At 39.5% G+C, this 14,035-nt stretch overlaps 1 protein-coding gene across 7 annotated transcripts in view; it reads left to right on the forward strand.

Annotated features, from left to right (window-relative positions):
• Window positions 1-13,086: 13,086 nt before the first annotated feature.
• Epha7 (EPH receptor A7) overlaps window positions 13,087-14,035 on the forward strand; it is a 181,744-nt gene continuing 180,795 nt past the window's right edge. For all 7 annotated transcript variants that reach the window (XM_004663653.2, XM_004663654.2, XM_004663655.2 and 4 more), the window contains exon 1: window positions 13,087-13,408. In XM_004663653.2, coding sequence (XP_004663710.2) covers window positions 13,312-13,408 — 97 coding nt within the window. In that variant the 5' untranslated portion in view covers window positions 13,087-13,311. The remainder of the gene's footprint in view (window positions 13,409-14,035) is intronic.

Here is a 14,035-nt window from a genome sequence, read left to right on the forward strand (position 1 = left end):
TATTTGAACCTTCCATATCAGTATAAATAATATGTTAAATATGATTGATGGTCAGATTTGCCATTATTAAATAAGCTGTATTTTGGGTTTGTTATTTGTTGCTTCTTGGTTTATAGTGGACTTGTTTCCTCTACTGTTAGGGAAGGGTCTCACCTGGTCACAAACTGACTTGGACCACTCAACAGACCAGAAATCTTAACCTCCTTGTTGTCAGGATTAAGGGAGTGGGTGAGGCACCATACAGCCTAAGGGACAGACAGAGGATCTGGTTGTCATAATACCTACTCATGGATAAATACTCTGCACTGTTTTTCATTGAAAGTGTACATTACTTAGTTAAATTTTAGAAACTATCTATATTTGGTTCCACTCAGCCTACTTGAATACTCTCATAGCAGGCAAACCCAACACCAAGGGTCACTTTTGTAGGTACTCTGAGAGTTTAGAGAGCCACATGTAGTGCCTTAAGCTCCTACCCTGGATATATAAGATCAGATTAATTGATACATCTAATAATACCCAGCTAAGTAGAAAATCCAATCATTAAATAATCTAGGGTGAAAAATACATATATAATATAACACAAGAAACACTAAAAATCAAGACAATATAAATCCACCAAAAAGTATTAATGCATCAGAAATGACCTCCAGTGAGAACAAGATAGAGGAAATGCCTAAGAAAGATTTCAAAGGAATGATTATAACTATGTTCAAAGAAGTCAAATAAGAAATAAAAGGAAACAAAGAAGACACAGGATACCAAATGAAATAAAGAGGGCAATACAAGACATAAATAAGGAAATAGAAATAATAAAGAAAAATCACAATTACTAGCAATAAAGAACACAGTAAATGAAACCAACTCTGTAGAAAGTCTCACCAGTAGAATGTATGAAGAAGAGGACAGAATATCTAAGCTACAAGACCAGAAGGGCATGAAGTGATGTATTCCAAGTTCTGAAAGATAACAAGTGACAACCAAATTTACATTATCCTGCAAAGCTATACATTTAAATAGATGGAGAAATAAGGACATTGCATGGCAAAAGCAGGCTAAAGGAGTACTTGAAGACAAAACCAGCTCTACAGAAAATACTTGAAAGAATCCTTCATTCTGAAGAAAAAGAAAAGAACACATATCAGGAACCAGGAAAAAACAAACAATACTCAATACTAGTTAACACAAGAGAGCAAAGATAAAACAAGAACTATAAAAATGGCAAAAATAAATACACACCTTTCAACAATATCTCTTAATATCAATGGTCTCAATACCCCAACCAAAAGACATAGCTTTGCAGACTGGGTTAAAAAGCAGGATCCTTCAATTTGTTGCCTCCAAAACCCCACCTTTCTACAAAGGATGGACACTATCTGAGAGGGAAAGGTTGGAAAATGGTGTTTCAAGCAAATAGACCTAGAAAACAAGCAGGGGTTGCTATCCTAATATCTGACAAGGTAGACTTCAGTCCAATATTAGTTAAAAGAGATAAGGAAGGCCAGTTTATGTTGATTACAGGCACACTCCAACAGGAGGGCATTACAATCCTAAACATATATGCACCTAACATGGGGGCCCCCACATTCATCAAACAAACACTATTAGAACTAAGGTCACAGATAACACCAAACACAGTGCTAGTGGGTGTCTTGAGCACTCTACTCTCATCAGTTGACATGTTATTCCAGGAAAAAATAAACAGAGAAGCATCTGGACTAAATGAGGTCATAGAAGGAATGGACCTAACAGATATATACAGGGCATTTCATTGAAAAGCTGCAGAATATACATCCTTTTCAGCAGCACATGGAACATTCTCTAAAATAGACCATATATTATGACACAAAGCAAATCTTAACAAATACAGGAAAATTGAAATAATTCCTTGCATTCTATCTGACAACAATGGAATTAAACTACAAATCAATAGCAAGAAAAGCTATAGAGCATGCACAAAATCTTGGAAACTAAACAACACATTACTAAATAATGAATGGGTCAATGAAGAAATCAAGAAGGAAATCAAAAACCTTATAAAGTCAAATAATAATGAGAACACAACATACCAAAATCTCTGGGACACAATGAAGGCAGTCCTAAGAGATAAATTTATAGCTTTAAGTGCTTAGATTAAGAAATTAGAAAGGTCACAAGTAAACGACCTAATGCTTCACCTTAAAGCCTTGGAAAAAGAAGAACAAGGCAAACCAAAAATCAGTAGACAAGAAGAAATAATAAAGATTAGGACAGAAATTAATGAAATAGAAACAAACAAACAAATAAAAACAATCCAAAGAATAAATGAAACAAAGAGTTAGTTCTTTGAAAGGATAAACAAGATAAACCCTTAGCAAATCTGACCAAAAGAAAGAGAGAGAGACACAAATTAATAAAATTAGAGATGAAAAAGGCAACATCACAAGAGATAACAGGAGAAATTCAAAAATCATAGGGACATACTATGAAAGCATATACTCCACAAAGCATGAAAATATGAATGAAATGGTTCATTTCCTTGATTTATATGACCTACCTAAATTAAATCAAGATGAAATTAATCACTTAAATAGACCTATAACAAGCATGTAGATACAAGAAGTTACCAAAAACCTCCCAACTAAAAAAAAGCCCAGGCCCAGATGGATTCACTGCTTAATTTTACCAGACCTTCAGGAAAGAACTAACACCATTGCTTCTTAAGCTTTTCCATAAAATAGAAAAATAAGGAATCCTACCAAACCCCTTCTATGAATCCAGCATCACCCTAATACCAAAACCAGGCAAAGATAGAACAAAAAAAGAAAATTACGGACCAATCTCTCTCATGAACATAGATGAAAAAATTCTCAACAAAATATTAGCAAACAGAATACAAGAATTTATCAGAAAGATCATTCACCCTGACCAAGAAGGCTTTATCCCAGAGATGCAGATGGTTCAACATATGCAAATCAGTAAATGTAATACATTATATAAATGGACTAAAGGACAAAAATCACCTGATCATCTCATTAGATGCAAAGAAAGCGTTTGACAAAATCCAACATCCCTTCATGATAAAAGTCCTACAGAGACTGGGAATAGAAGAAATGTATCTCAACATAATAAAGGCTATTTATGACAAGCCTACAGCCAACTATTACTAAATGGGAAAAAAACTAGAAGCTTTTAGACTAAAATAAAGAACAAGACATGTGTGTTCTCTGTCCCCACTTTTATTTAATATAGTACTGGAAGTCTTAGCCATAGCAATAAGGCAAGAGACACACATAAAAGGGATTCAAATTGGAAAGGAAGAGATCAAGTTATCATTATTTGCAGATGACATGATTGTATATATAAGGGACCCTAAAGACTCTACCAGCAAACTGTTAGAGCTGATAAACACCTACAACCATGTAGCAGGATACAAAAAAAATACACAGAAATCAGTAGCATTTCTATATGTTAACAACAAACACACAGAGAATGAAATCAGAGAATCACTCCCATGCACAATTGCATCAAAGAAAAAAAGTACCTTGGAATAAACCTAACCAAGAAAGTAAAGGATCTCTACAATGAAAACTTTAAAACACTCAAGTGAGAAATTGCAGAAGACAATAGGAAGTGGAAAAACATCCCTTACTCCTGGTTGGGAAAAATCAATATTGTGAAAATGGCACTCTTACCGAAAGCAATCTATACATTTAATGCATTCCCCCTCAAAATTCCAATGGCATTCTTCATTAAAATAGAAAAAAAATCCAAAAATTCATTCGGAATCACAAAGAATCTCAATTATCTAAAATAATACTGAGCAACAAAAGTAAGGCTAGTGGTATCACCATACCTGATTTTAACCTATATTATAGAGCTGTAGTAGCAAAGACAGCATGGTACTGGCACAGAAGCAGACATGTAGATCAATGAAACAGAATAGAGGACCCAGATATAAGTCCAGGTAGCAATAGCCACCTGATATTTGATAAAAATGACAAACATGCTCATTGGATAAAAGACAGCCTCTTCAGCAAATGATATTGTGAAAAGTGGATATGTATTTGTAGAAGGATGAAAATATATTCATCTCTGTCTCCATGCAGAAGAATTACGTCCAAATGGATTACAGACCTTAACATCAGACCTGAAACCCTGAAAGTGCTAGAGGAAATAGTAGGGAAAACCCTTCAACATATAGGTCTTGGCAAAGACTTTTTTAATATAACCCCAATTGCTCAGGCAATAAAAGCACAGATTAATCACTGGGACCTCATGAAATTACAAAGATTTTGCACTGCAAAGGGCACAGTGAAAAAAGCAAAGAGGCAACCTACAGAATGGGAAAAAATCTTTGCCAGCTATATATCTGATAGAGGATTAATATCTGGGATATACAAAGAACTCAAAAAGTTAAAGAATAAGGAATCAAACAAGCCAATGGCAACTCCAGACTTAGTGAAAGACTTTGTTTCAAGGAAACACACAATGAGCAATAGAAGAGGACACTCAGTATTCTTCTATAGTCTCTGTATGCATGCATATGGGGTATATGTCTCTGCACATACATATACAATACACACACACACACCACCACCACCACGCATAGTACATAATACAAACACAAAAGCTTGGTGCAAATACATTATGAATTGTTAAGGGCGGAGACAAAACAATATAGAAACAATGAAATTCACTTTGAGATCTAATTAAACTCTTCAAAGAAGTCTTGTCCTGAATTCAAAAGAACTTCTCTTATATATCAGTAGGTCAATTTTATTGATATCATCTATACTTAAATGAGAAAATTTTGAGAGGCTTTTATTTTCCTTTTACTTTTGAAGACTTTGCTGCCAAAATCTGTCTCTGAAAAGTCTGCAAATATTAAATACCACAGGCATTAAAATAAGTAATCTAAGATTGAGCTCAGTCATTTTATCAATCCAAACTCAATGAGAGAATGTGCCAGGATAATTCTATGACTTTATCTACAATAAAGTGTCTTATGACACCAAACAATTATAGTAACTTCAAACAATCTAAGATTCAGTAAGAATTTTCATGAAGTATTTCATGTGATCTGGATGCAAATTTAGCAAAAGAAAATAACTTTTTGCCAGCCAGTTAGAAAAGTTCTGATTTTTGCATTGTTATTATGTTGGTGGTTGTAGTAGTTACTTTCCCATTCTTGGAAAAAACAATTGACAAGAGGTGGTTTATGGAAGCAAAGGGTTGATTTTCAGCTTAGCATTTTGAGGGGAAGTTTCATCAATTATAGGGAAAACATGGCAGGAACAGACAGCTGATGTGGTATCATCACATCATCTGGGAGGATTTAGGGAGGCTGAACTTCAAGTGTTGCTGTTCTCAATGCCACACTTCCTTTAACAAGGCATCTCTTCCTAAAGACTATTCAACCTTCCCAATAAGAACCACCAAATGGGTATTAAATAGTAAAACCCATGTGTCTATGGGAGACATTTTACATTCAAACCAGCACAGTGGGCAGTAAATTATTACTATGAGGTTATTATCACTGCTAATCACCAAAACCAACAATAAGGCAAACTGGCCATTATTCTTTCTCCTCTAAGAATGCTACTGCTCTCTGTTTCTACAAGGAAAAAAGGGTCAAAGTAAGGCCTTTTGATGGTGCTAGGTCTTTTAAAACTGGACTTAATTTTATTCATCTGCACAATTTCCTTGTGTGTCTTTTAAAAGAATAAGTACTTGAAAATACTATTCTCATATTGAGATTTTGCTAAGTATTCTTTTTCTGGTGTATTATGTTATTCAGACTGTAAATCCGAAATCATTTTAACTCACTTTAAACAGATAAACAACAGACACTTTTAAAAGTTGGCTTGAGGGCTGGAGAGACGGCTTAGCGGTTAAGCGCTTGCCTGTGAAGCCTAAGGACCCCAGTTCAAGGCTCAATTCCCCAGGACCCACGTTAGCCAGATGCACAAGGGGGCGCAAGCATCTGGAGTTCGTTTGCAGTGGCTGGAGCCCCTGGCATGCCCATTCTCTCTCTCTCTCTATCTGCCTTTCTCTGTCTGCCACTCTCAAATAAATAAATAAAAATGAACAAAAAAATATTTAAAAAAAAATGTTGGCTTGACCACCTACCTTAGTAGAAATCTATTGTCTTCAATTTAATCTTTCTTCTCTGTGAATTCCAGGGAGTATCATTAGTCCACAGAGATAGATTTCAAACAAGTTTATTCCACTACTGACTTTGTTTTTTATTACTATTATTATTATTTTTATTCTGGAGAGCACAAGAAAGAGAGAGAGAGAGAGACAGACAGACAAAGAGAGTATTGGTGTGCCAGGGACTCAGCCACCGTAATCGCACTTCAGACTATTGTGCCACCTAGTGGTCATGTGCAACCTTGTGCTTGCCTGAATCTGGCTAAGGTGGGATCTGGAGAGTAGAGCATGGTCCTCAGGCTTCACAGGCAAGCACCTTAACCACTAAGTCCTTTATCCAGGCCTGACTCTATTTTTATCATTGTCATATGTGGTGGTTTGATTCAGTTGTCCCCCGTAAACTGGTGTTCTAAATGCTGAGTACCAAGAAAGAAGATGGCAATTTGTGAATTAAACCCTCCTAGAGGTAGTGTATTTGGGGGGCTGGATTTATGGGTATTATAGCCAGCTTCCTCTTGCTAGTGTTTGGCACACTCTCCTATTGCTGTTTTCAATCTGATGTTGTCCAGGAGGTGATGTCCACCCTTTTCTCATGTGTTTTCCCCTGCCATCATGGAGCTCCCTAAGTGTGTTTGCCAAAATAAACCCCATTTTCCCCCCATAAGCTGCTGCTGCTGTTTGTTAGTGTTTTCTGTCAGCAATGTGAACTTGACTGCAGCACCATACTATATAAGTTTTGAAACCACCCAGGTGTATTAATCCTGCCCTGACACTGTTTTCTCATAGCTGTATGATATCCAGATCCAGAGGTGAAAAGTACAGCCATTCCAGTTCTCATTAATGTATCAGCATAAACACCACAGCCAGCAAGGGGCTGGGTTCAAAGGCATTTAAACCTCAGGCACAGGGCTGGAGAGATGGCTTAGCGGTTAAGCACTTGCCTGTGAAGCCTAAGGACCCCGGTTCAAGGCTTGGTTCCCCAGGTCCCACGTTAGCCAGATGCACAAGGAGGCGCACGTGTCTGGAGTTCATTTGCAGAGGCTGGAAGCCCTGGCGTGCCCATTCTCTCTCTCTCCCTCTATCTGTCTTTCTCTCTGTGTCTGTCGCTCTCAAATAAATAAATAAATAAATAATCTAAACCTCAGGCACACACCTTTAGCCTACCAACCTTAGCCTCAGCTTTTCTTTCCCTCACTATGGACTAACCTCTGAAGTATTTGGGCTATTTCTATCTTGGTTAGAATATTTTAATATTCTGGGATATCTAATATTTTACAATTGAAACAGATTGGACTTGTAGTCCTATTCTTTCATGAAGGTTCTTGTCTCATACAAATTCACCACTTTTCTCCACAGAGAACAAACACTAGACAATACAATATGTGCTAAAATCAATGTCTAAAAGTCAGCATGTGCTAGAAGTTATTGTGTGCTGGAAGTCAGAATGTGCTAGAACTAAGCGTGTATTAGAAGTCTATGTGTACTGGAAGTCTGCATATGCTGGAAGTCAGTTCGTGTACTAGTCAGTTGTGAGTCAGTGTGTACTGAAACTCAGTGTGCTCTAGAAGTCAGTGTGTGCTAGAACTTACTGTAAACTAGAACTCAGTGTGTGCAATTCAAGGTGTGTTAGAAATCAATGTGTGCTAGAACTCAGAGTATTCTAAACTTCATATGCACTGGAAATCAGTGTGCTAGAAGAATGTGTGCAAGAAGTCACCATGTGCTAAAGTCAGTGTACACTCAAAGTCAGTGTGGTCTAGAAGTTAGTGTGCACTAAAATCGCTGTGCTAGAAATCAATGCATGAAGGCACCACCTTTGGCAGAATGCCAAATGGAGAGTGGAGGTCAATATGCAAGCAGCCTTTTGAACTCAAATTTAAGGGACACCATGCATGCATTTCCCTCTTTTTTTCTTTTTATTCATTTATTTGAGTGAGTGAAAGAAAAGGGGGGGGGGAGTGAAGGAACACACCAGGGCCTCCAACCACTGTAAATGAACTCCAGACACATGTGCCATGTTGTGCATCTGGCTTATGTGGGTCCTAGGGAATCAAGCGTAGGTCCTTTGGCTTTGCAGGCTAGCACCTTGACTAGTAAACCATCTCTCCAGCCTGCATTTCATTCTTAAAACCAGAATTTCTTCCCAACTACTATGATATATAGAAACCATGAATGTGTAGACCTCTTCTTAGAACTCTGAGATTAATCAAACTTTTTGACAATTCAATTTTTAGTATCAACTGGCAATAGCCTAGTATGAGAAGTAATCTTAGAAGTATTCATCAAATTTGACAGTTTATGGAAATTCACAGCATTCAATCCCAGAGCACACTGTATCTTAGCTTTGCCCTGTTTCTAAGGCAAAATGTTTGGGACAAAGTAGATGGAGAGTGATGAGGAGGAAAACTTTTGTCTGTCTGAGGCTTCAAACTTCTTCACATGTCTTCTCAAAAAAAATGTTGAGGGCTTCCCTACAACTTACTGTACCTTCTACGGTGACTTTGAGTCAGTTCCTTGTCCTTTACAGAATGAAGTTGACCATATCCCAATTATTGTGAAGGCTTTTACTTGGTGTGGATAATAATATATAAGAATACACAGAAGATACATCAATTGGCTGAATATTATGTATTCACATTATGTATGTGTACACACACACACACAAGTTCATGATTAATTTTTTCCATAGACTTGATTGGCCAAGGCATCCAGATGTGCTCGTGCCCCCTGGTGGTCACTGAATGATCACAGATCTCCTTGCCAGCTAAAAATCCAGTGGATAAAGAACTAACAAATTTTAAGATGGGAAACCATGAAAGCATGGAGAAGTAATTTGCATAATTTAAGTTAGGCATTCTTATCCACACAGGCAATGCATAGAAAAAAATGAGTGTAAGTGCTGGAAAGAAAATGTCTCCCCAGGCACAAGAATTTTTGAAAAGAATATCTTAAGAATATAAAACATGGGTAAAATGATTTTCAGTGATATGTGCCACATTTCCCTGGCCACATTTAGTTCATTCAATATTTCTCAAATAATTTTACTTGACTTAACACTTAATATTTTATGTGATCAGAGAATTTCAGTGACACCTCAGTCACATTAAAGTGAATTTTTATAATCTAGATATTAATTTCATTTTTGTTATTCTACTTTAATTTAATTCAAAAATTTCAGTTGCTATTAGTGTAATCTTCTGAACTTTGTACATTTGTCTCTCATCCCCAAAATGGATAATATTTCATAAGAGCACAAAATAATCTTGACTTTGATATGATTTCTCATCCCTGACTTACACAGCAAAATCTGAGAATGAGATATATAAGGGAAATTAACCACCCGGTTTCATAAATTTGTATTAGTCTGGGAATAAATATTTTATATATAGCATATAAATAATTCTAATGTAAATATGTAAATGATTTCCCTACACAGCAGGAAGATTGTTTATAATCATTTTGATTGAAATAACAGAGAACTTGATTTTCTGTAAATTTGTTAACTGAGTCATACTTCTGTTTTCTTTATAATCAATTCCTTCTATAAAGTACCTTTTTAACTTCAGTTTAAATTCCCCCTTTTCTGGAATGAATTTGCATTTTCATATTTACCAGCTGTGAAGGCAGTAAGTGCCTTACAAGTGGGTTCAGAAGCAGCCCCTGACTTCATTGTTGCTCCTCACTGTTCAGTCTGACAGCCTTGGGTTGGTAACATATGCATGTCTCCAGCTATTCCCCTACCTCTAAAGGCTAGATTTCTTGGCACATACTCACAGCCAACCCCCTCCCCCCCCAAAAAAAAAAACCCTTTTCTTCTGCTTGAAAATTAACAAAACTTGCTTCCTTAAGTTATAACTTACTCTTATTTCTCCTTAAAAATCAGAGGATATATCTCCATGGTAAGTACTGAGATAAGTATTAGTACTGTGGTATGCTAAAGGAAAATAACAGCTGTTTTGCTCATTTGAGCTTTGTGACATGAATTGCTAAATTTATTTTCATGTCCATACAGTTCTGTGTGATTAGCAGCAATAGCACAGGTAAAATAAAACAAGGTGCATAAAAACTGACTGCTCTGGTGTTTGAAGACAGACATTTCTCATCTTTTTCTACTATACTTTTGGCATAGATGTTTCAAAGAGGGTATATAAAAAATGAACTTTGTAGTGTCTTTTGCCATTTGTTTAAAATTTATAACTATAAATAAGCTATTTTATCAACAATATTGTAAAGTAAATAAGTAAATTCAATATCAGAATGCATTTATACATGCATGAAAGTATCAAAAATAATACATACATAACAAAAATTCCCTAAAGAATGGTTTTTAGAATTTCTGCATTCAGACCAAATATTTTGGTCTTATATAATATCCTGTATAGGAAGAAATGAGTTTTTTTGTAATTTGTTTTATATATGCAGAACATTATTTCCCCCAACTTTTTTCTAAAAATCATATGTGTAAAACATAGGTATCAAACTAAAATTAACTACTGTAAAATGGTGTGAAAGTTTTTATTTTATGAATTTAATTCATGGAGGCTTTGGCACTTTTTATTTCAGTAGCTTTATGTAGAAATAGGCTGATATTTTAGTTTTAGTCAAACATAAAGTGAATTTTAAATGTTAGGACTTTACTAACATACCCTTACATTGAACCTTCTCTTGGTTGACACTTGTTTTCATTTAAATGTGACTTTCTTATCAATAACCTAGATACTAAAAAAGAAAGAAAGCTGGTGATCTTAAACATGAGTGCTTTTGTGTAGCTCTGCATGGAGAGGTCAGTACCTCCTCAACAGTGCAGTTAATCTGAAGTTTCCCGTCTCCAAACATAAAGGTGGTGCTGTACCTGTGTCCCTGCCTAACAGAAAGAGGGACACAATGACAGATATCCTACAGCACCTAGACTCAGTTGAGCCCAAGAGGTTTGTTACTTCAGTAGTTTCCTGGCTTAATGGAAAAGTATTTGTATTCACATCACTGATTATTAGTCCTTCAATAGATGAAAGGAATATTTTAAACTTTAAAGGCTACCTTGGTGGCACTCTGGGAAGTGAGAATGAGGCCCGAGAGAAAAGGTTGAAATCTTGGTAAATTTATTTTGATGATTAGAAGTAGTTTAATATTTGTGAGTTTGAGAGTCTAATTTTTAAAGCTTATGTGCTGAGATTTATGTTTTTAATTCTAATGTTTTAGCTTACAATTGTTGCCCTTAAAGCATCTATTCAGTAAAGACTGCCTTATATGCTCTGTAGCCAGAGTGCTCTGTCTAAATTGTTTTGTCTCCTTCCAAGATTAATCTATTAAGCCGTTCACATTTTTTATGCATCCTTTAAAGAGCACTTAGGATGCTTTTAGACATAATTTCTAAAATATTTAATAGTCATAATGGCTGAGGAACATGTAACATTTAAAAAATAAACTACAGAATCTAAGAGGTTAGAAAAGAAGGAAATCTCATATCTCTCTTCAGTAGAATTATATTAGACAAATAAAAACTACAAGAGACAATTAACCATGAAAGAAAAGCAAAATGTCTGGGAATTTGTCTCTGAAAAGTTTATGCTATACATACCAAAAAAACCCCCAAAAAACACAATGCACATTTCTAGATAAGTTAAATAGGAAGAGTTTGAAGTTTTAGGCAAGATGAAACTCTATAGAATAAAAGCCGATCATGGAGTAACATTTTTAATGAGGAAATACTGAATGATAAGAAAATATGTCCATATTAAATACGTGATCAAGGTTTTCTGAGTGACCTTGGAGTCTGATGATTTGACAATGAAGTTTTTAACGTTAGTCCTTTTAGAGTACTACCCACCTCTTCCAAACTGTCCAAACCGTCTAACGGAAAACCATTTTCTATGTTGTTTCCTTGCTGCTGTTCGGGGTGAATGGGTTCTACTGGAAATATTGGTTACAATTTTATTCTTAAATTCCCTTGAACGATAATCACACAAAAACTGTGGAGTAAGTACAGAAAATGGGGGGGGGATTTGTTCAAAGGGAAGGTCTTGCTTTCTAATTTCAATACCTGGAGGCTTTCTTTTAAATGCTTTACAGCGGAATAGGAAACGATTAAAAGTGGGACAAACTATGAAAATTTTCAGAATATGATAGACACGTGAGGAAAATGACACGGAACTTTGTGGAGGTTCATTACACGTCCCATTTCACTCAAGAAACTACTGTGAAAAGATGGGGCGGGGCGAAGAGAGCGGAAAACAAAAGACTTCCTTTCTCCAAAGGCCTTGTTTTCCTTTTGTCAGGCGTGGATATAAACGGTGTGTGGAAAACCACATTTGGTTAATTATATTCTTTCAGGAACTGACGAGAGTGGTCGCCAAAACTGAGTACCTTGGGAGTAATAAAGAACAAGCAGAAACTTTTCAAAAAAAAAAAAAAAAGAAGAAAAAGAAGAAGAGAGACTGGAGGGGCAAAACCCAAAGTTCCCCGAGCTGCGGTTGGTACCCAGAAAAAAGTAAAGACCCTAACTTGAAGGCACAGCTCGTTTTCCTGCCCGGGCTCTGTGATCGGCAGCAGGGAGACGGCTGGCTTCGTTGGGCTCCCGGAGGACCGACAGCAGCTGGATAAGACCGGAGTGTGAGCGGGTAGCGTTGTTCTCGGGCTCACTCCGCTCCAGCAAGGCTGCGGTGGCTGGAAACCCAGCGCCCGCAGCCGCCGCTCGCTCGCCGAGCCTCCAGCGGAGCCGCGAGCTGCGCACCGGGATGGAGACTTGGCCTCGCAACCTGACTCCGCTCGGCGCTGATTGGCTCCCGCCGAAGGCCCCGCCCCCGAGACCGAGCCGGTCTTTCCGCGGGGCTCCGCCCCCCGGCGCTAGGACTCGCGTCCTGGCAGGCCGGCAGCGCCCGCCACTCAGCTGGAGTGGCGGAGGCGGTGGGCCCGGAGCCCCGCCCCCCCCAATTGATATTATTGGAGTGTGGAGCTAGCGGCCGGTCTGCAGTCGGAGACTTGCAGGCGGCAGACCCGGTGCGAGCGAGGCGGAGGGAAGGAAAATAACGAGCCGAGCGTGGAGCAGCGGGCCAGGGACCGAGCCGCCAGCCGCCGCAAGAGCGCGGGCAGGACCACGACGACAGCCTCCCAGCCCGCAGCCCGCGGCGTCTTGGAAGCGCGGTCCGCGGAGACCTCCCAGCAGACCTGCGCTGCACCATGGTTTTTCGGAGTCCGCACCCTTGCTGGATTGTCGTCTGCTACCTCTGGCTGCTCCGCTTCGCTCACACCGGGGAGGCCCAGGCCGCGAAGGAAGGTAAGCGCGGAAAGGCAAAGTTTGTTCGCACTTATTTATTCCGCAACCTACCTGCGCCCGCGCCCCCGCCCCCCGGCGCCGCGACTCTCCCCCGGCTCCCGCCCTTGCCGCTGCCGCGGGTGCCCGACCCGCTTCTGCCGCCCGCCGCCTGGGGAAGCGCGGGCCTCCAGGGCGTCGCGGAACGTGGCCGGCGGGAACGCGCTCCCCGAGACCGCGGGCGGTCACGTCGCCCCTTGACTCGGCGCGGGCCTCCGCGGGAGCCGGGGAGGGCATCCCCTGGTTCCCGCAGCCCGCTGCGAGTCCTCCCGCCCACCCGGTAGGGACTTGGGGCGCTCGCGTTGCGCGGGTGCCCATAAAGCGCTCACTGCGTCGCGGGCGGCGGCGCCCGAACCGGACAATACCGCCCCCGGGGTGGCGCGCCCGCGGCCGGGGCTCCGAGCCTCCGCCCGCGGGGACCGGGGTAGCGGAGCTGGGCTGTCGGTAATGAGATGCCGCCGGGGCGGGGAGAAGTCGCCAATCACTTGCCCCACAGTCCAGCCGTGCGGGAATCTGAGTGGCCAATCCTTGAGGAAGCCTTGGACCCGAGGGTCAGCTCTGGAGGGAGAGGGTTGCCTTCATTTGGCCCGC

The sequence above is a fragment of the Jaculus jaculus genome, chromosome 7, assembly GCF_020740685.1.
Source record: "Jaculus jaculus isolate mJacJac1 chromosome 7, mJacJac1.mat.Y.cur, whole genome shotgun sequence".
NCBI lineage: Eukaryota > Metazoa > Chordata > Mammalia > Rodentia > Dipodidae > Jaculus > Jaculus jaculus.